This window comes from Antrostomus carolinensis, unplaced genomic scaffold, assembly GCF_000700745.2.
Source record: "Antrostomus carolinensis isolate BGI_N321 unplaced genomic scaffold, ASM70074v2 scaffold23185, whole genome shotgun sequence".
Classification (NCBI taxonomy): Eukaryota; Metazoa; Chordata; class Aves; order Caprimulgiformes; family Caprimulgidae; genus Antrostomus; species Antrostomus carolinensis.
The window spans coordinates 95,263-116,823 of NW_010318741.1; the positions used below are offsets into that span (position 1 = coordinate 95,263).

Genomic DNA, 21,561 nt, shown 5'->3' on the forward strand with positions numbered 1-21,561 from the left:
TTGGGCATTAACAGGGCACTAGGGACATCTTTCTTCATAGCCTTTGTGTGCCTTGGATACCCTGTTAATTAGTGCCCTTGACATGTTTTAGAGAGATGAGAAGGAAGAACGATGGCAGCTTTCCTAATGCACAACTGTCGCTTGCTGCTATGCTGCACCCTGTGGCTGCTGCCAGCCCTGCCCTCCTGTTCTCTCCGAGTTGATTGTAGCTGGCAGTTGTCGTCTAGGAGCAGTAAACCAAGTGAACAGCTCTACTTATTACGATTTATAAAAATGCACCAAACAAAAGCTCTAGGCACAGTCACAAGTCAGTCTTTAAAAAGGCATATGGAAGGCATTTAGTCTTTCCTGAGTCAGCCCTGTTCAGGCTACTGTAGATTTACAGCAAACCTCAAGACCTTAAAGTACCTGAATTTTTCAACCTGCAGACTTGTTTCTGGGTTTTATTCATACAGCCTAAGGTGGTAGAAGCATTGGGGTTAAATTATAGCACCATTGCACTGAAACTCCGCCTTGTGAATGGTTCTCAGAACTGTAAAATCAGAGTCTACAGAATAATGCAGAGATGTGGCCCCCTTCAACTCCTGTCACTTGATTTCTCAGCAGGATACCAAATTATTCTGTGTTAACCCCAGGTGAGAATGGACCCCTATGGTTTATCCCACCTTAAAGGTGTATTACGATGTGGTCAAATGCATGGTCAAACTCCAGATTTTGTAGAGCTTCTCTGAAAGGTGAGAGCAAGTTGGAGATGCAGAGACCTCGTCTGAAGCTTCCATCCAAGGTGCCTTCTAGTGGGGTGGAATTCCTGAGGGGACTGCTTTACTGATATGCCTGGTTAGTCAGGAAAAGTCAAGTAGAACTGGAACTCGTGTGTATTAGTGTAAGGTGGAGTTTCTTTAAAAAAAAAAATGGCTAAGCAAGCATGAAATCCTCTTTAAATATAGTAAAAAATTCAGATGAGAGAATAATATCAAGAAGGCAATGCAGCAGCATTTTGGGAAGAGCAGTTTAAGATTCCCATTAAAACAAAAATAGTAGTGTAAATAAAACTACCAGCTGATGCAGTACAAATTAGTGGTTTTAAAATCTGGAGAAAAAACAACTGAGTTATTAATCCCTGAACTGAAGCCCTTAAGTCCTTTTAGTGAGTGACTTCTGCTTGTCATCTAATCCTTTTGAATCATGGATAATATAGACCTGGAGTTGTTCTCTGCTGTGTAGTAAGGGGAAATTTAACCAGTGAGATGAAAAAATAGATTAATTGGCAACAACAATGAGCTGTGTATGCACTGTATCTAATTGCTTTTTTATATTGTCTTCCTCTAACTTCTTGGAAGACAGAGTTTTGTGGGTTGCACATTCAAAAATATGCTTAAAAAAACCCACCTCACCAAGAGTTTGAGCCTTCAGCTTCAAAGATCATTGTGTGGATCACCTTATATTGCTTTGGACAGTCTCTAATGGGGACATTGCTCAGCCAAGCTGAATTTATGCAGTAGAAATTCAAGCTGAAATTGAACACACCTCAGAATCACGGAGTAAATCAAATCTCATTTCCTTGCTTGCAGAGAACGTGGGCTGTGTGGGCTTTCTTCCTCCTCCTCCTTCTCAGTAATTTTTATTCTACTAGGTCAGAGCTACCTTTTTCTTATGAGAAATACTGAGCGAGTGGCTTCCCTGAGCCTTATTCAAAAACCCATCAGAGCTAATAGCTTTGAAAACGTTTGATGTCCAAGAGGCACTTGGGAGCACTAAATCCTCAACGCAGGGATTTTTAGGTTGTAGAACAATGGTGTCCTCCAAGCACTGCCGAAATTACCGTGGAGATGATATTTCCATTACAGACCCTGTCGGTACCTATCCAGGAATATGCCTAAGTCTTCAGTAGTGTGCTGTATGTATGAATACATCCCATCTCTATAGCCAGCAGGTTCAGTTTAGAGCTGTGACAGCAAAGGGTGCGTGCTTTTTGATTCAGAGGACAGGCATTGTGGACAAGTAGTTCTCCAGCTTGCGGCTCTGCGTACTGATTAGCTCAACTTCAGGATTCAACAGCTAAAGGTGCTTTGGAAAAGAAGCATAAGTTTTGTTCTCCTCATCCTTTGAAGAGAATGGGTCCAGTGCCAGCACAAGTCACCTTTTCCTTGAATGTCAATGACTGGCATACAACCAACACAATAATCTTATCTGGCCCATTAGCAATAAAGGTCCAATTCATGTCATGTCCTTCCTGCCCATCCAGCATCTGAACCTCTGTGGAGATAACACCGTTGCTTTCATAGAGGTAAGATGCCTCTTTTCAGTCTCTTCTCAGCCATGCATGGTGAAGGGACTTGTCCTCTGTAGTGTTTTGGGGTTGTTGCTGGAAGTGTCTGAATTGTAAGAATGCTGGTGCTGGAGAGGTGGTAGATCTGATGCTTTAAGATATAAGTGGAACAGGTGTTGCAGGGATAAACACTGAGTTTCCAGGCACACAAGCCCTTTTTTTTTTCTCCAAATATCTTTGGATTGCAAGATGCCACTTTACCATGGCAAGAGTCCTTCTTGTGAGACATAACTTGGGCCCTGATTGCTTCTGTTACATACAAGGAAATAACTGAATGTCAGCAACTTTTGGTGCTTCTGTGTTTATTTTGGAGAATGCACAGTGACTTCTTTCCTTGAGAAGGGCAGTAATAAGTGACAGACCATTGATTTCTCAGAAACCTCTGACCTGTTTTCTGTGTGTGGTCCATGCCCAAGTCTCTGCTCCCTCTCAGATTCACCTTGCTGACTGTCTGCTGGCCAGCTGTCCTGCACATCTCCATTTCAGTCAAGAAGTGTCTCAGCCCACAAAGTTCAGCTTCTCATCAGGCCTGCCCTTGATAGTGATTATCTTGGGTAGTAGCCTCTATTTCCAGCTGTCCCCCTAGCCATTTTACTATTCCTTTTGAATTAACTTAGCAGTCAACTTTCAGCAGCTCTGTTTTTATAGGCAAAAGATGTTTTCTATGCTGGCCATGAATGCTTCCAAGCATAAACAGGTCTCATTCTGTTTCAGCTCTGATCATTGCCCAGATGGAGTTCAAAAAGAATGACACATTACAACAGCACAAAAGGGGATAATTTAACAAATTAAAAAGTTAACAAGCTTCACTCCTTCAATATGCCATATCAGAAATTATTTTATTCTCTTATTTCTGTCCTCATCACAAACTTTGTCCTTTCTTTTTCCTTCAACTGTGTAGTACAGATTAGAGTAGGATCCAAAAGTGTGTCTGGGGTTTGTGAGGACTCAGTTGGGACAGATTTGATTTCATTGTCTTGGTAGGAATTTCATCACTGTCATAATTCTTGTCAATTTAACTTGCACAACTGCATTCTCAGTATCTATTGGACAGTCATCTCTGCTGCTTCTTACCTTCTCAGTTACTCCTGATGTCAGTACTGTGCCTGGTCACCAGCACCGTCAGTGCTTGTATCCAGAATGAAGAGACTTGGGAGCTGCACATTAAAATGCCTTATTTCTGATAAAAGTGCCTTTGAAGGAGGAACTCCAGACTTTGTATTGCAGTTTAGGTGGCCTGCCCTTCGATTGACTTAAACCACTTTTGGAACTGCAGCCTTAGAGCAGACATTTTGCAACTGAAGAAGTTCCCTTTTCACTACAGGATTTTCTGTTTATGAGGATCATCCAGCAGCTTATAGCTGTCTGTTCTAACTTCAGGTTTGCAAAAGCCTTAATAACTAAAACTTTTATATGGGTTGAGTCACACAAACTTCCAAGCACTGCCCACCTTTCCTTGTCAGCTAGCTACCTTAGCATACTGCTGCTGCAGTTTTTTATAGCTATTTGTAGCTACAGCTATTTGTAGCTAACCAATTGACTATAGATCTATTTTTTTCGAGCTGTATCTTTAGAAGGAATTTTTGCAGATTGAATTTATAAATCTCTTAAAGTCTTTAAGCTGTAGTAGTCTTCTAGATATGGCCATGCAGGAAAGGACTCTTGGAGGCAGTGTGATAAGCCTGGAAATGCTGGCTCAAGGCTCCACAGTGGACAGAAAGGCAAACAGAGAATTAGAAATTATTAGAGAGGGAACAAAAATAAAGCAGGAGTACTGTGTTGTCACTGTGTAAGTCTGTGACAACCCATGTTTTAAATTTTGTATATTGATTCCAGTGCCCTTATTTCAGAAAAGATACTGTAGAACTGCAAGATAGTACAGATAATTGAACAGTTATTTGCTCATCTGATTTCTTGGCTATCCAGACTTCTTGCTTGTATTCAAATATTCTTGTTTTCCCCATCTTATAATGGACTTGACTTAATTTTCCACATGTGGTCATTTAGGCAGGTGAGCTCTGGATTTCCTATTTCTTGGCCTTTTCATGCATCTCCTCAGGCCACTGAATTATTGCCTTTTATCACTTCTGTTGTGCAATTAATAGCTGGCTGTCTCATTGTCACTATTTAATTGCTTAAATTGCTTGATCTTTCTAAGCTCTGCCCCTCCAAATGCATACCTTCCTCCCCCAGTCCTAACTGGGTGTTTCTCTAGCATGTCCTGTATTGTTTTGTTCTTGCTTTAAATATACAGCATCCTCTTGGTTTGTGGCCCATTTCTTAGTGTATTGCTATTTAGCTTTGCTGCTTCCTTTAATTAAATTTATTCATGTTGTGGAAACCAAGCTTAACAAGATTCCTAATAATTTAAAAAAAAAAGTCATGAGCTAGGTGGTTAGCATCTACTTTTTCTCAGCAAGTGTCAGACTCAGGGCTGTACTAGTACTATTTGTAGAGGCTGTTTGCTTGCTAGTTGCTGTAAAAGAAAAAAAAAGAAATGTGTGGCAAGCACCATGGCTTTTTAGAGTGTCTGTGTTCTCCTCTCATTTGTCTTGATGTTCAAGTCAGAGTCCTGGTGAGGTTTTTTTTCCCTAAGTTAGTGTCTGTAGTCATTATATCCTGTAGAAGTCTGTGGTGGCTGTGTAAAGGGCACAAGCTCTCTTGGATCCCCTACTGATTCCTGTGAACCTGCCCAGGTGACATAGTTCCAGAAAGCTCCTGTGACTGCAGATGTTTGATTAGACCATAATCAGAATAAGCCTCCCTGTTGTTTTTCCCTTGGTCACAATTAGATTTTGGTTTCTTCAAACTGGAACAGTCCAGTTGCTTCCATCAGGGTTTGATTGAATGGAAAGATTTTATTGCATAGCCTGTCTTAATCTGTTCTCTAGACAGCCTTATTCCTGAGCCAACTGTCTTCTCGGAAAATTTGAATTCCTTTACTAGGAATGAGTTTCCTCTGGTGTACATCAGGTATCATGTTGTCACCTCATTGAGGCAATCTGAACTGAAAGTTGTATATTTGAGTTTCAGCATTTGCCAGGATGCTTTTTGGCTGCTGTTCCTAGAAAGATTTTATTTCTGGCCTTTTCCTAAAATCTTCAGCTACTGTTTTTTAGCTTCTTGAAGCTGTCTTTTGATTTCTGTAACAGCTTTGTATGTCCTGGCTTCTCAGTTTGACTGGAGCAGCAGCTTTTAAACTCTCTTTATCTTGTTTTGGGCACCAAGGTTACTGGTCTTACTTTGGTCAGTTAACTGATGCTGGAGAGCTGGTGCCACTTGGTTTTTTACTCTATGTGCAGGATAAGTCAAGATCTTCTGTAAACAGAGGATGGCACCAAAGGTTGTACACAAATCACAGCATTCATTTGCTGAATGCTGGTTAGCCACTTAGGCTGAACGGGTAATATGCAGAGTGAGCATAAGGATGCTCTCATCCTCTTGTCTGATGTTTTGGTGACAGCATTTGATTTACTGCTGGGCTTAGAATGCAGCTGGTAGATAAAAAGCTTCTCCTGGAACAGCCCATCACATTTCAGCACTTAAGTTAATTGTAAGCACAATGGGGAAATAAAAAAATTAACGGTCCAGTCCATAGCTATCCGCAGTGCATTTCAAGCCTTGGCAGAATTGCAAGTGCTTTTACGTACCTAGCTGTGAGAAATGTTTTCATAAATGCCACCAGCTGGAGATAAGGGTTCACAACTCCAAAATGGGCTGTAACTCCAAAATAGCAAATCTGTCTATCTCAGGTTTTTATGCTTCTGCCACCACCCTGGCTGCTGCCTGCCTTCCTCAAAATTTCTGATAATAGGCAAGCTTAGTTGACCCCCTTCAGTTTCTGGTGGATGTCTCCATCCAGATCTAAAATTCTGCTCTGGAGGCTGCTTATTTTATTAATTGGTAATTTTTAAGATAATTTGTTACAGGATCTTTGACTTATTTTTCCCTCACTGGGCTTTGGAAGTGCCAGCGTCGTGCAGTACGTGGATGTTCATTCTCTTGGCAGAAACCCACTGAAGCCATTTTTCTCCCTTGAATGACGCAGAATTGCCTCCTTTATTTCCTCTCAAGAGCCTGTCTCTGCATTTTGGGAAAGAGAGCCCCATTCTCACAGGGAGCACAAGGTTCTTTGTGCCAAGTGGGATATGGAGATTAGTATAAACCCACTGACCATCCATGAAACTGAGAGAAGTGGATTGGTCTTGAGAAAAAGTAGTGTGAGGCTAAGTGCATTTTTGCTCCTTGTCCTCCAAACCCAAACAGGTTGAGCAAAGTGCATTTAACATGTATGGGAGTTGTCATATGTGTAGACATGACTTGAAGATACTGTGTAGTAAAGGGATTCGTGGCACAGGCTTTCTGGTGAGGTGAGCAGGCTTTCAGCTACCTGACTCCTGGAGCTCCTAGGACAAGACTTCCTAGCCCTAGTGATGGCTACACAGGGATGGCAAAGTTTATCAACCACATTAACATCTTCCATCTGTCTATACCTTTTACAAATTAAGTCCTCTGCTGCTGTGCACATAGCTGGCCTCTGTGACCACGTCTCTGTCGTTACTTGCCTTTGTCCTTCTTTGCAACCTTTCTGCTTCTTAAAGTAACTGTTGAATCTTGTGAAGGCCCGTCCCATGAGAGCTTGGGATGGGGACTGCATTGTGCATTTACAGCTGCTTCTGGGTGGAGGTGGATAACAGTTTTGGCTTTGAGATGTTTTTGGAAGCTGTGTGATTTCCAGATTGGTTGGATCAGTGAGTCTTTTCCCACCATTAAATAGAGTTGAACACCTTAGACTTCTAATGGATTGTGGTTTGAAAACATTTCTGGAGCGGATAACTCTTGTCCCAAAAGGGGATGCCATTTGTGCTAGCAGAGTTCAGAGAACAACAGTAATTTTCTGAGTGAGCTTAAAAATTATTTCTCTTTAGAAGAAGCACCTCTGGGCAGAGCAGAAAGTCTGTAACCAAACCCACCCATGGATAGAAACTGTCAACTTTGTAGGCTTGTTCCTTTAAAGATCACAGATCTCTGTTAGATGATTGAACAAACATCTGAGCTACTGTATATCATCTGAGCCTGACAGAACAGCTCTATGCTGAGATGAGGAAAAGGGGGTGTGAAATGTCCCTCCTTGATGAGGTTGTTAAGTAAAATAATAAAAATAATCTTTTATGTATGATCAAAACCTTTTGCCTTGTGTGGAGAAGTGGCAAGGCCTGTATTTCAATACCACTCAAGTGCAAATGTATAAAAGCAGTCCTTAGGAAGGATTTGGGACATGGAGAGTTAGTCTTTCCTCCTGTTTGGCTGGGCACAGAGTAGTGCAGTGGACACAGCAGGACTGCCAGGAGTGACTGGCAGGGATGAAGGACAAATGGATGGGCAAAGGCTGTTAGCTCCTGAGCTCCAAGACATAGTGTGTCCTGGCTGGTGCTTACTGAGCTGAGCAGAGGAAGATTGGGAAACAAACTAAAAAGTGTCTGAGTAACCTCAGTGGAAACTGCGTGCAAGGGGTCCCTGCACTCACCTTAGCAGTGGAAAGCAGAGTGAGGCACCTTCTCCCCCTGTCTCCTGGCTCTCTTCTCTTTGCCATGTGCTGCTCAGCCTTGTCCATCTGTCCAGCTCCGGGCACTGAACAGGAGACTCTCTTGACTCCCGTCAGCTTGTATTTCTCCGCTGTAAGGACTGGAACATGTGTTCATGGCCCAGTGCCTTCCTGGGGCTCATAGATAGCGGTGCCCACCCTCTGCAGACCTTTCTCCTCCTATGACCTGGACAGACCTCATGTGTCTCACTGCCTAACATTGCTGATGCATTCTGCATTAGTGTGGTCCTGTTTCATACCTCAGAGGAGAAATTTGCCCTTGGTTGCTTTCACTTAATCTTTTGGGCTAGCTGAGCTTTTTACTACTGGAAAAAAATCCTCCTTCCAGGAATTTTTCCTGCCCTCAGGGTGGGCAGGATGCTCCTTCCTACTCTGAGGGTGACAGTTGTGTGAGCTGGTGGGGGCTGTCTTACAGGTTTAGTCTGAGCAGCCTCACACTCTCAGCCTCCAGCAGGAGATGACCATCAGTTCTCCACTTGCATGTAGTACAAACAGCAGCTGGTTGATGCAGGAGATCTGGAGCAGGAATGACAATGTGCTGCTGATCTTGCACACATGTGGCATGACTACACTTGTGTGTCAAGCCTAGATCTTTGTCTTTCCCACCACATGCACCAGACCCACTCTGGATCCACAGATGTGTGCTGTACACACAGTGTATCTTGGGAGTCTGAGCTGTTAGACTGTCATAGCAACATCCTCCTCCTCTTCCTCTTAGCATTTGTGAACGTGGAATTAATTGATCAGCCTGGGGGCGAGGGATAGTGTTGAAGCATCAGCACTGCATTTAGCTCCAGGACAGCTGCAAAGGTGAGGAAGTGTTGGGTCAGACAAAGCTCTGTGCTGCTGCTTGTCCTGGGGGTGGTGGATGCTTTTCCTGAAGCCAGTGTGAATGGCAGCTGCTTCCGGGACACACTCTTCCAGTGTGTAGCACTGTCCGTCTTAGTGGATCCTCTCTCTGAACTTGTCTCTTGCAGACAGTGAAAAAGGAAAGGGAGAAGGCAATGAATGCAGCCAGGGTCTCAGAGGAGTCTGTTGGGAAATGTGGCAGCTCTGTGTGTGTGGTTTTTTATTTAATTCTAATTATTTAGTTACGTGCTTTGTCTGTTGCACTTCTGAGGATTAATTCTAGCAAAGACTCCAGCCTGCATCAGCAACTTTTCAGTTGCTCTGTGAGAAGTGTGATGCTGTGTTTGGAAAAAAAAATAAAAAATTTCCATATTAATTAGAAGATACTACTGTAAAATTTATGTCAATTACCTGGCACTTCATTATGAAGAGGCAATAGCCTCTTTGTAGTCCAGGTGGCAGCATCCTTTTCATTACAGTGAGAAATGTTGCTGTTCAGTTGAATTCGCTAGGAAAAACACTCGGGGAATATGAGTTGCTGATGGAGGTTAGTAGGGGAGAAAAAGGAAAAGATTTGTACGAAATCTGGAGTAAACAAGCCATTTTGAGGACTCCAGTGTAAAATGCACATCACGCTTCTACTACAGTAGAGAAACCCTAATGTCTCTTCCTACAGCCCCCCCCTTAGCTGAGGGGACAGACTGGGGGGTTTGCTCGTGGTATCTTGGGCTTTGCCTAGGTTTTGGAGGTGGGACCGATGTAATTCCCTCTGTGGGACACAAGCAGTGACAGGGACTCACCACCTCTGTAGAGAGCACAGAGGCATGTTAGTCTGTCCCTGGCTGCCCTTGGCCCCTGTGCTGTGCCCATGCAGTAGCACTGGTGAGGGGCTGGCATTACGTGCCCCATAGACTGGCTGCTCCATTCTCCAGCATGGGACAGCTGGGACAGAAGCACTCAGCTTTTCCGTCCTGTGGGGCTTGTCAGGCCTGATCTGGAGACCCTCCCCCCGTCCCAGCCTTGTGAGCCCCATGGAGTTGGTGTGGGGGGCAAATGCATTTTAACTTGGAGTTTGTTGTTTTTTGGTTTGTTTTTTTTTTGCCTTTTGCTTGATGTGAGATCATTCAATCCTTTTCCAACTGCTTTTGTGTCGTGGTAGCTAATGACTGTCTTACGGGCATGGAGAGGCTTTAGTGAGGTACTGGTGACAAACTGGTTGATTGCATTCTTGTCCTTTCCTGTGCTGATTAAAAAGACAGTGTAGAGACCTTGCTTTCTTCTAGCTTCTGTTTTTCCTTTATTTTTCCATCATTACCTGTGCATGCTCCCCAGAACCTACTCACCACCAGGTCCTTTGCTGGGTGGTATGAATTTGTGGCGCTCTTAATTTTATGTTCTAGTAAGGCAGAGGCTGCAGTTGCAGATGATGAAAGATTCTGCAAGTTACTAAGCAATGAAGCAATGTCTGCCAGATAGGTGGGCCCTTGTTCTGTGTGTTGCCTGTTAGATTTTGTTGCTGGTGCAGTTCCTTCTCTGGCTTCGCTGGTAACGGTGGCTGTGATCTCCTGGGCAGAACAGGGATCAGAGACTGCTGCATCTAATCCCCTTTTTTCCCCAGGACAGGCTCTTCCAGAAGGTCCAGTCTCTCCTGGGGGAGTGCAGCAAGTTGGCTCCTGTTGAGGATCAGTCAGAGGGAACAGCTCTGGTGCAGGAAGGAAGGAGCCTGTGTGTAGAGTGGTACAGCAAAACATGATCTGTTCTGAATGCAGAAAATTTCAGGGCAGGGGCAATTGGTTCTGGAGGAAATGGTTCCAGAGCTTGTGCCCACAGGAGTCCACTGACCCTTTGGAGGTTGTCCATCCAGTTTGCAAGGGAGCAGTAAGCTGGTGGCTACAACAAAGTAAGGAGCCAAAAACTCTGTGAAATAATCTTACTCCTTTGGCTGCAGTGGCATGGCAGGGGTGGGGTGCTGTGGAGAGCTGAGGCCCCCATCGGCCCCTCTGTTGGAAGCCAGCCCCCGTGCTACGTTACCCAGAGGAGTGTCTGCACTCACAGGTGGTTGGTGTTCCTGGGGAAGGAGAGTTATGGGGCATGGGCAGTTGTAGCTGCAGGAGGAGCTGAAATCTGAGTGCCACAGAAAGCACTTACTGTTCAGAGCAGCTTCTGAAGGGCTGGTTTGGGGGCTCTGAATCGCTAACATTTCTCTGGAACTTCTGGAAAGCAGTCAGTGAGCGAGTGGTGGGGCAGGGGGTTAATTTGGTGGCAAATTATCTTTAAATTACAGTGGTGCAGCTCCACTGATTTCTGGTTTGTTGCAGTGGAGTAAATGAGCAAATTTAGCCTCTAGGGCTGATGCAGGTAACTGCAGGAAAGGAATTCAACAGCCTTCACTTTTCTTGTATTGACCATGTCTGAGTTACTCACTTCTGTTGTACTGCTTTTTCAAGACTCTGATCCCCCTAAAGTAACCTACAAAAAGATATATGGGTTGTGACTCCTTGTCACTTAATTTTTTCCTGTACTGTAAAGATCCAGTAAAGCATTTTTTTAAAAAAATAGTTTGCCCTGCATGTTTATCCTTGCAGTCTGAGGAGTGTCACATCAAGCTCCTTGGAAATAATCTACAGTCCATTTTCCTTTATCCTTGTCTGACACTACAAGTGGTGTTCTTCCAGCTGCTTGTGAGACTTTAAAAAAATAAATGACTATTTAAAATCTGTGTGGAAGAGTCCAGCTATAAGTCCCTTCCTTTAAGTTTTTCATACTTCACCATCTTGGAACTGATGTTTTCTAGTCTTCCATAGAGACCTCTAGGAAGACCAAATTAGATGAGACCTTGAAAGGGAGATGCTTTAATCTGAAAATTGAATTAATCTAGTTCTTTTGTAACTGACAGAAAGGTGCAGATAAAGATCATGTGTATTTAACACAAAAGGGCATTCTTCCTGCAGTAGTTTTCCTGACTAGAAGTCAAAGCAGTGTATAAGAAGGGTGAAGGATGCTAACACATAATCTTCTGTTACACACAGGATGCGAGTTTCTGTCACCTGTGTAGAAAGCTGATGCCTTTCAAACCTTTGTGTTAGATGCTCTTAATACCTTCTGCTGCTCTTTAACCTCTCCTCTGTCTAGCAGCTGCATCTTAAAAAGCAGATGAAATTGTCTCAAGGATGGCAGGCCCTAATCTCAGTAACAGTCCCTATCCATTATAGGGTATGAAGTGAAATGATCTGTGAGTGGGTTTATCTCAGATCCCACGTAGCATTTTTTCTCAGCAGCAGCAAGAAAGGGAAATTATCAGGCAGTGAGAAGCTGTTTATTTTTAACTTACCCTTTCTTTTTAAGTTCTGTTTCATAATTAAAGGAGATAAAGAGCGAAAGCCAATGAAAATACATAGCTAAAGGGATAAGCTGATCTGAAGTTCACTGCAGAGATTATGATAAGTAGTGGGTAACAGTAGAGACTTTGAGGCCTCTTGTTCCTTCCTCATCCTCCTCCTAGAGTATCAAACTAAGTTCTCAGCTGCCTTTCAGAGGTGACACAGGAGGGCTGATTTCAAGGATACTGCTTACAGAACTCGCTGCTGCCCTTGGAGTTTACTCTTCCTTACAGGGGTTTGAGGATGCCCCTGTTGAGTGTCTGATGAGATCTGTACTCAGAGCTAGCGAGGAGGAATCCTGCTTCTTCATGGAGGAGCGCGTACATCCATTGTCTGTGCACACCCGTATGGCACTATGCATGGCTGTGTGCATGGGGGCACAGGGGGTGAAGTGGGGCCCAAGGGAAGGCTCCTGGGGAGTGGGGTAGCCCTGGGTGAAATGCCTCCACTCTGAGTTACTGTTGAAGAAGCATGCTCTACTCCTCACTTTTCAAACAAGGTTTCTCTCCTGCAGGTTAGTAATCTTGGTCAACTTGGCTTTGGAGGATAGTCCTCTGATTCATCCAAGTTGCTAATTTCTTTATTGCTCAGAAGAAGGTGCGTTGTACTAATTACTTTCCATCCCTAGTGGATAGTTGTATCCCAGAGGAAATGATTCCTGTACCCAGGCAGCTTTCTTTCGTTGCTGCTCTTGGCTCTGTGATACTTCTTGCGGCTTCTGCATGTAGGAACAAGCAAGCCAGACTGAATTTGGAGATGGCTGTCATTGCAAGGGGTTCTTTCTCTCTGCCAGTGGAGCTGACAAGCGGCATTAGGAAATGAGTCCTGGAGGAGAATCTGTGTGATCTTGCAGGAGCAGGACAGTGACAGGCTGTTCTTAAATAACACTGCAAAATGCTGATTCCTATGCCTAGCTTGCCTCTGCAATGCTGGAGGACAGCTGAGCTGCAAAGAGACTCTGCTGTGCGACCGTCTCACCTGGGAACCACTTCTGGGGCCCTTTTTTACCCCCAGTCCTTGTTTGGATGGTGCCCTGTGGCTTCTGATACCTCAGGCCCGAGCCTGCTTCTAATGGTTTGCATGAATGTCTGTGTACCACTGCCACATGCAAAGTTTGGGGGAAATGAGGTTTTGAAGGAGCCTTCAGCAAGTCTACGGTTCCTAGAGTAAGGGATGTAAGGACACGATTCAGTCCTGTAAAGGGCAGGAGCTGGCAGTTGCCTAAAAGGTCAATTAAGGGTACTGTTTACATTGTTGGGAAGATGAGAGGAGAAGTAGAAGGGTTCCTTACTGTTCTGCTCACTGTTGTCCTAAATCCTCTGCATTTCTGTTCTTAGGATCTTTTCTGAGTTGTGATGCCTTGGGGCAAAGTTCTCTTCCTTTGCATCTTACACCATGTAGTCCTCCTAGCTGAGGCTTTTCATGAGCAGAGGCTACTGTAATGCAAACCTCAGATGTTGATATTCTGTTTAGCTCTCAGATCAAATGAAAGCCTAAGAAAGAAGTTCATGTGTTTAAGAGAACTGTTTCAAGCATATGTTTCGCCCAGAAGTGCTGAGCTATATGGTTCCTGGTAGGAAGATTATCATTACTTACCATCTCACAAATGCTTTGAGAAATGTTTGACCATGCAATGCTTTGAAGCTAAAAAGCATTGTGGGAGTCCTTCTTGGTGTTCCCTAGTTAGGAAAATGAATAGTTCAATAGGACAGAGATGTGTAACTATGGATTTGCAAGTATAGCCTAGTGCTGGGAGCAGAGTAAGGCAGTAAAATAAGCTGGAGCGCTTCGGTTGCAGTGAGAGCAGATAATAAAATATCTCCTGGGCAGGAAGACCTGGATTCATGTTTCTGTCTGTTTCCAACACCAGAGTTTGTACCAGGGTTGGTCTTCTCTTAGTGCCTGTCAGAAGCTTGTTCCTATCAGGAGGGAAGTGCAGTGCCCTGTATGGAAGCTGACCTGAGCAGCTGTAGAAGCTGGAGGTTTAGCAGATGGTGAATGGTGATTAGAAAACCAGGAGGGAGGTGTGCTGGTGAAACTAGCATTGGAAGGACCATGGGGTCAGGCAAACCTGTGTTTCCATAGTGCCTACTGTGTTACATCTGGGTGTATACATGGTAATCAGCTGCTTGATTTAATGAAATCATGTCTACTTCTCCTCATGACATAATAGTATTTGGAAAACTGCTGCTGTCATAGGTATAGGCTCATCCACTGTTCTCATGAATGGAGAAATTCTGTAAATTTGAGGGCTGTTGCTTACTGGCATTAGGAAGACTTTAGTGCCCACCTCCATGTTGTTAGTCATGAGCCAAATATTGGCTGGTAAAACCATGTATGTTGCAAAACCAGGTTCCAGAGCTGTGATGTATCTCAGCCTTGCTCCTCCTATGCTGATGCTGACTCCTCTGCTGTATTTGGCTGTCTCTGACAGGTTTTGGAAGTGGTTCGGTCCAACTACGACACACTGACCCTGAAACTGCAGGACGGACTGGACCAGTATGAGCGCTACTCAGAGCAGCATAAAGAAGCTGCCTTCTTCAAAGAGCTGGTAAGCTGCTTGAATTCTGCAGAATCAATGACCCTTTTCCAAAGCCTTTGCTTATGACCTGGGCAGTGGCATTTGGGGTGTAGCTGAGTAGCTCTGTTACTCCATTGGGCTGCCTTCATTGGGCAGGAATAGGATCTGAAGAGACACTGCATGTCTCAGTAGATCTGAAAGCTCCCTGGAGCTTCCTGCCCTGCAATACACGGTTAAGGAGGAGCCACCAGACTGCTCAAGCCAGCAACTGGTCAGCCAGTATCTGTCCCTTCTGCCATGGGGATCCACTGTGCTTTGTGGTGGTAAATTTGCATGGTGGAGAAGCTCCTACCTTGGGTTTATCACACAGAGCAACTCAGCTTTTTTGCCTTTGTTAAGGGAACCAAAGTATGAGACTGAGCAGAATATGTGATGCTGGTGAAATGCATACCTGCTCATTGCTTTCCTCTACCACTCACAAAATAGTGTTCCCAAGCAAAGAAAGCAAAGGCATTCCTTAGAAATGTCTCCTCCTGCCAGAGGAGAGGACTAAGGGTAGGAAGCCCCACAAAAATAATATATTGAAGACAAAACTGAGTCAAAGTAATTTGGGTTGGTAGATATACTCTTTGGCAAGCCACCTTGCTAACCCTGCTCCCAAGAGCCCTGATGCAACATTTTCTTGCCCCTTTCTTTCCCTCCCATCACCAGGGAGGCAATGTTTTTGTAGTGGCTGGTATCTGAGGGGAGCCTGTTCTTCCTCACTTTTGAATCCTTACAGCCACAGTGAAGGGAGAGATCTCTTAATTCTGGCAGCTTTCTCCACCAATTTGAGAGCTGATTTTCTCTCCTAGCCCTGTCCTTGCTGATTGATGAGTAATTGATGCCTGCCCACTCTGTCACGAATCTGCGTGAGTTTGGGAATGTTATGCTTCCCTCTGTCTACTCTCCTCCAGAGCAAGGGCACCTGACTTGGTTTTGCTTCCTTCTACAGAATGCTTTTTAATGTTTTTTGGGTCATTCCAGCACTGCCATTGGGTAGGATACCAGCAAAAACACTTGCAATCACTTTCATGCCATTTTTCTGTGCTCTTTTGTGGCTGTTTTTCTTTCTCGCCTGCTGTTTGATGCCACATCTGGAATACATGCAAAGAAATCTGGCAATAGCCTTCCTGTGACATGGGCTTCTCCTGTTACTGGAAATAAGATGCATTCATGTTTCTGTTGTCATCTGTTCTGTCCCAAGGGCTCATGCCCTCCTCAGCCAGCATCTCCTTCCCAGCCTGTTGGCCACGTGACTGTGCTGCTTCCTACGTGCCCCACTTTCCACTTGGCCTGGCAGGAGCTCAGGCTGATCATGCCAATTGATTAAAATGACATTCTGAGTCCTAAGATCATCACAGCTACAAAACGCTTCAGCTAAAATCCTAGCTTGATTTTTTTTTTCTTTTTCTCCCTCCAAACCCCAATTTTGTATCATTTAAGAATATTTAGCATAACCAGTCCCTCCTCAACTCCCTTCTGAAAATTGCCCGTCCAGGTACCCCTGGGACCCTCTCCTCAAGAGCATATGAAAGCCTGAATAATTACTGTCTAAATGTGCTGATTTGACCCAGTTGTGAATCTGTTTAATCCACATTTCTCTAGATGCCCTGAGAATTGGGACCCTATTAAATGTTCTTTACTCACAGCTACAGAAAATCCCCTGCATTCCATTAAGCTGTTCCCTCAACACAGCAGGAAATCAACTTGATATGTTATGATTTGTCTTTGGCAAACCCAGCTGGCCTTCCGTCCTCCACGCTGTTTTTTCCTCTCTATGCACAGTAACTGATGGCTTTATTAAGTGTTCGAACAACTCATCACAACTTATCAAAAGGGCCCTAGTCTGCCCTGTCTCCCCCATATCCTCTTCAAACTAGGTACTTGGTTTCCTTTTTGCAAGGATTCTGAGTCTTTATTTCAGCTTCCCATGCTGGTCTGATGTTGGATAATATCCCCTACCTAATGCATTGTGTTTGACTGCTGAGGGTTGCAGGATTTCATGGAGGGGGCAGAGTGAGGTTGCTGCAATTTCCTTCGTGGGCTCTGCCAAAGGAGCAGGGCTGGTGGTGAACTACAGGTTTCCAGTATGGTTTCCAAACTCATGCTGGTCCCATCAGGTCTTCCTGAACAGGATCTGTTTGCAAATAATTCTTTCCAGATTCTGCCTGGTTTTCTTATCTCTATCTGTGTGATTGCATTAAAGCAAATCCTTCTTGGTGGGGAACGAGACGCAAGAGCCTTTTCCTTTTCCACTCTGCCTTTTCATCTCTCTGTGCTCCTATTAAGTGGGTGAGCAGAAACTTCCCCAAGCCATTCTCTTGGCTCCTTTATGCTTTAGAAATCTTGTTCTCACTCCTTTGACGTGCTTAGCTAATGCACTGCTTCACTTCTCTGACTTTGCCTCAGTGCTGCTCTTTCTTGCTAATCCCAAAGAAAAATCTGCTTTCTTCTCCCATTCCCTTTTCAAAGAAGCTTTCAAAGGCCTCTGATACTGCAGCCACATTGTGGTGGAAGGTGATGTGCAGAGTGTTTTATCAACTGGGTTTTTCTGGCCTGTTGTGCTGCCTTTGAGGGGCTAAAGGATGGAAGTTAGGAAGTTTTCTAACACCTTTTTTTTTTTTTCCCCTTTTCCTTTGAACCCTCAGGGATGTCATTTGAGGTCTGTGCTGCTTTGATAGAATGAATGGTTTGGATGTGAGCTTTTGGACCCTCGTGTTGCAGCTGCAGGAATGTGGGGAAAGAGATTCAGCATCTTTCCAAAACGTTCACTGTCTTTGCAGTTGGATAGGTTTCAGCAGAGTCTCAAAATAGTCTGATTAGGGATTGATTTCTGCAGGGGAAATTGCTCTAATTTGACTTTAAATTAGATGTAGTAGTCAGTGTAAACCTTCCTCCCATTGTACAAATTTCTTAAGAGCTGCTTATTGATTGGAAACAGGTTTAACTGCTGGGACTTTGCGAAATAGGGGTGTCTGTACAGTGTTGCACATGTCCAACTATAATGACACAAAACTAGAACTGAATGATGTTTTCCTCACATGGTCAATGCCACCGCTTCATCTATCCTTTCGCTGGGTCATTGTTTTCTGGGTGATGTCAGCATTTAATGCATTTCCCGTGTCTTTAAAGTCTGTGGGTTAAATGTGATCGAAGCTGCTAATAGGGAGAAAACAATTTTTAAAGTTCTCTGTCCCTAGTCTAGTCCTGCATGCACCACACAGAAGCAAGAGGTGACACGTGCTCTATATGTCCTTGCAGAATGAATGTTAAAGCTCTGAGCTGACTTTCTGAGGCTGGTTTTGGCCCCTTTTATAAGCCACTCTAGAGCGTCCTAGTAGCTTCCAGGCTGGCAGCCAGGGCTGGGCTGCCCACTGCACCATGAGCCAGGAGGACTCCTGGGGTGTTGCCTCGTGGATGGAGCAGCTCAGCCAGACTGCAGGAAGCTTCTGAAGTTTATCCTTGTTACAGGCTGACACCCCCCTGTGTTACTGTCTGGCCTTCCAGCCCCAAAAGGAAGATGAGCTCTGGCTCCCTGTGCTGGAGATAAGTTGATTTAACTCTAATTTGAGCTATTCTTACCTTGTAAGCTGGTTGGCTCAGAGCTGCCTGCTTTCTGAGATTTGTAGAAACGTCAGAGTCGTCTTGTGTGTTGTTATCATGCCCACTCCTCTCCCCAACTCATGTTAAAGCAGATCTAAGTCCATCTACACCACTCTTGACCAAAGTTTGTGTCTAAGCTCCTCTTTAAGTGAAAAGAGCTCCATGCTGGCCCCAGGTGATCTACTCCACTGCTTCACAACCCATAGGTTTAAAAGTATTTCCTCTTTTCCAGTGTAAATCTTTTTTGTCTTAAATTAAACTGAGTATTTCTTGCCCCGTCCCTGGGGAGCCAGAGAAATATTAGTCACTGTTCTCTTCTGACCTCATTTTACATATTGGAGAGTGTTTGCTCTATTCCTCCTAAACCTTCTCTTTGCAGACTAAACAGGCTTAATTTCTTGTGCTCTGCCCCATAGCTACATTTTCTGCTAAGCCCTGTGTTCTCATCATGTGTGACTCCAGCCTCCCTTTCTGGGCTTGTAGAGACTGCTGCTGCATCCTTCTTGGAGACCTTGATGTGTATACAAGTTGGGCATCTTCTACTGCTGGTGCCTGTCCCCTAGCAGCAGTTCCTGAGCCCAGGAGGTCATTTCTGCTTGTTCTTTCTGTTGCTGGGACTCATAGAAATGCCTCTAGTCAGAAGGAGGATGCTGGCTTACACTACATGGAGCATCTGGCCCTTTTCTGCAGGCACTCCCCAGGGCAGAGGACTCTCCGCATCCGTTTAGCCATGTTGTTCCCTCCCCCATCAGAACTGGCTGGATCACTGAGGTGGGGAGCCCTCAGTAGGACTGGGACCAAATCCTGTCTGTGGGGCTCTTGCCTCCTGTCAGAGAGACAACCCAGTGCAAACCAGTGTTCTGGAAACCACTTGCAGTGGTGTTTTACATAGCTATAAATTCACTACCTGACAAGCCTGGATCCCAGACTATTTCAGTATGGAATAAGGCAAAAGACTCCAAGAGAAGAGGAGTGAGGAAGTGCTGCAAGGGACCAAAGGTGCATGGGGTGTCTCCCAAGCATCCTTAATAAAGGAGAGTCTGTGGTTTCTGCAGATGCCATAAAGCTTAAATACTCCATCTTTAAGTGTAGAAATCTTTGCTAGCTTGCTCAAGTGGTTAGGGTCTGTGCAATGGGGCTCACCGGGGTTCACTTCACAGCTTTCCCCTTTTAACCTTCCATGTTTTTATTTACTTCTCACTCTTTTACACATTCTGCCTTTTCAGGAGCTTTCTGCCCTTCCCCTCTTTTTTCTCACCAGGGCAGCAAGTGGGACCCTCAGCAGTACAGACACTGCTAACTTGCTCTTCCAGCCCCCAGTGCTGGATTCCTCATTCTGCTTCTATGTAATTCATCCCCCAGTGCTTTTAAAAAGCATAAAACACTAACCAGGTCAGCAACAACCTTATTATCACAGGCTCAGAGTCTCTGGGAACTGTAATCTCGTTGTTTGGATGAGCTTGTGTCAGTTTTGCTTTCTGTCACTGCTGCATAGCCGTTGACACAGATGATGTTTGACTTTGTTTTCTCGTTGCTGAGCGCAGCTGAGACTGAGCCCAGTCTGGGGCCTGTGTCTTCGGCCAGAGAGTCTGCAGGCTTGCAGGGGGAAGGGAAGCTGCAGCACAACAGGGCTGCCCAGCTCTTCCTCGCAGACTCTGCAGGTGACCAGAAGGCCAGGCATTGTTAAGGGATATAGGTGTTTCTTCTTCAGAGCCAGCTAGTGAGGCAGCTTCAGGTGTAAGGCACTCAGCACAGAGTACACACAGCTGGCTCTGAACCCATGGTTTTCTGACAGCTTGGGTGATAATTTGTGTTCACAGCACAGCAGCATGGCTTCTGTCCTTTCCTTGTCTCTGTATCTTTGGCTCTGCAGGTTCTGGAGCAGGACAGAGGCCATGGCACTGCATTCATCCAGGAGAATGCTGGCTGGTACTCCAGTGGGCACTGGTAAAAAATGCTTTTCCAGCTGTAACCTGGAAGCGCTCACTTTCTCCATCATTTTGCCTTAGATCGGGAAACACATTATAGCTCACGCATCCAAACAGAGCATCCTCTCCCATTCCTGTCGCACTTAGAATTTACTCTCCTTGCTGGGATGTCACTGTTAACGTTCCTGTTATTCCAGGAAGCAGCTAATCCTCAGGGATTTCTTGCTAAGCTGGAGTCTCAGTGAGAGCTGGCTGCAGCAAGTTCTCTGGGGCTGTATCAGCATGCAAAACAGTTTCATGCTGAACCAGGAGGTCAGCAGTGTCAAAGCTGCCATGCTCATGGGGAGCCAGGAAGACTCCCTTGGCTAAAACATCTTGTTTTCTCTCTGTCAGGTTCGGTCCATCAGCATCAATGTGAGGAAGAACCTTGCTTTCAACACACTGAGCCAGGAACTGCTGCTGAAGGAATTTTCTACAATCTCCTGAAGCAGGGACGCAGCTGCTGTGCAGGGCTGACCAGAGATGGGCCTGTCTGGGCAGGGACACTACAGATCTGCAGCCGGTTGTCCCTTACCTTCCGTCTGCAGAAGGGACTGCATTTCTTCTAGGGGAGAGCCTTGCTGCTGTGTGTTTGATCCCAAAGGCATGTGTTTCAACTGGACTGAGGCTGAGGAGAGGCGATTGGCATGTTGAGGAGGAGGAGGAAGTAGTTTTGTAAGGTGCCATGGGAGTGGGCAGCTGTTCCTGTGACGCAGCAATGGGAGATTCCCTTCACAGCCTCAGGGAAGATGCATTGGAAACCTTTGTAGCAGAGCTGGGGAGAGCTCACAACCAAAATAATAAAACCAGTCCAGCTGTGTGAGACAGTTCTGGGTTGAGATCACTCGCCTGCTCTACAGGGAAAGCTCTCTGATCCCAGGTGAGGGCTGATCTTTTCTTTCAGCCTGGATCAACCTGCCCTCCTGCAGTGTAGGTCAAATCCACTGCCATCCCAATAGGAATGGCTTTAGGGTATAAACAGTTTCTAAAAGGAGCAGGCCCTGCTCACTGCTGGCTCCTGATGTCAGAAGGTGTCACTTGAATCAAGCCATCGGATTACTGGCAAAGGAGAAATTTTGCTTCCACGGCTGTTGGCTTACAGGGTCCAGTCTGAGCTCATATACAAGAATATGGGTCATCAAACAGAGCACTTTGTAACTGAAGACCAGCTCTGCTTGGGGTCACTGTTGCTTCCAGTAGCCCAGCTCATCTCTGCTGTTTCTAAAGTTGAGGGACATTTTTAGATATTCCACTTTCATGGGGCA

At 45.0% G+C, this 21,561-nt stretch overlaps 1 protein-coding gene across 1 annotated transcript in view; it reads left to right on the forward strand.

Moving 5' to 3' along the window:
• ARMH3 (armadillo like helical domain containing 3) overlaps window positions 1-21,120 on the forward strand; it is a gene marked incomplete at its 5' end in the record, with an annotated part of 115,525 nt that extends 94,405 nt beyond the window's left edge. The window contains 2 exons of the mRNA XM_029085207.1: window positions 14,598-14,714; window positions 20,651-21,120. Coding sequence (XP_028941040.1) covers window positions 14,598-14,714; window positions 20,651-20,743 — 210 coding nt within the window. The remainder of the gene's footprint in view (window positions 1-14,597; window positions 14,715-20,650) is intronic.
• Window positions 21,121-21,561: the final 441 nt, after the last annotated feature.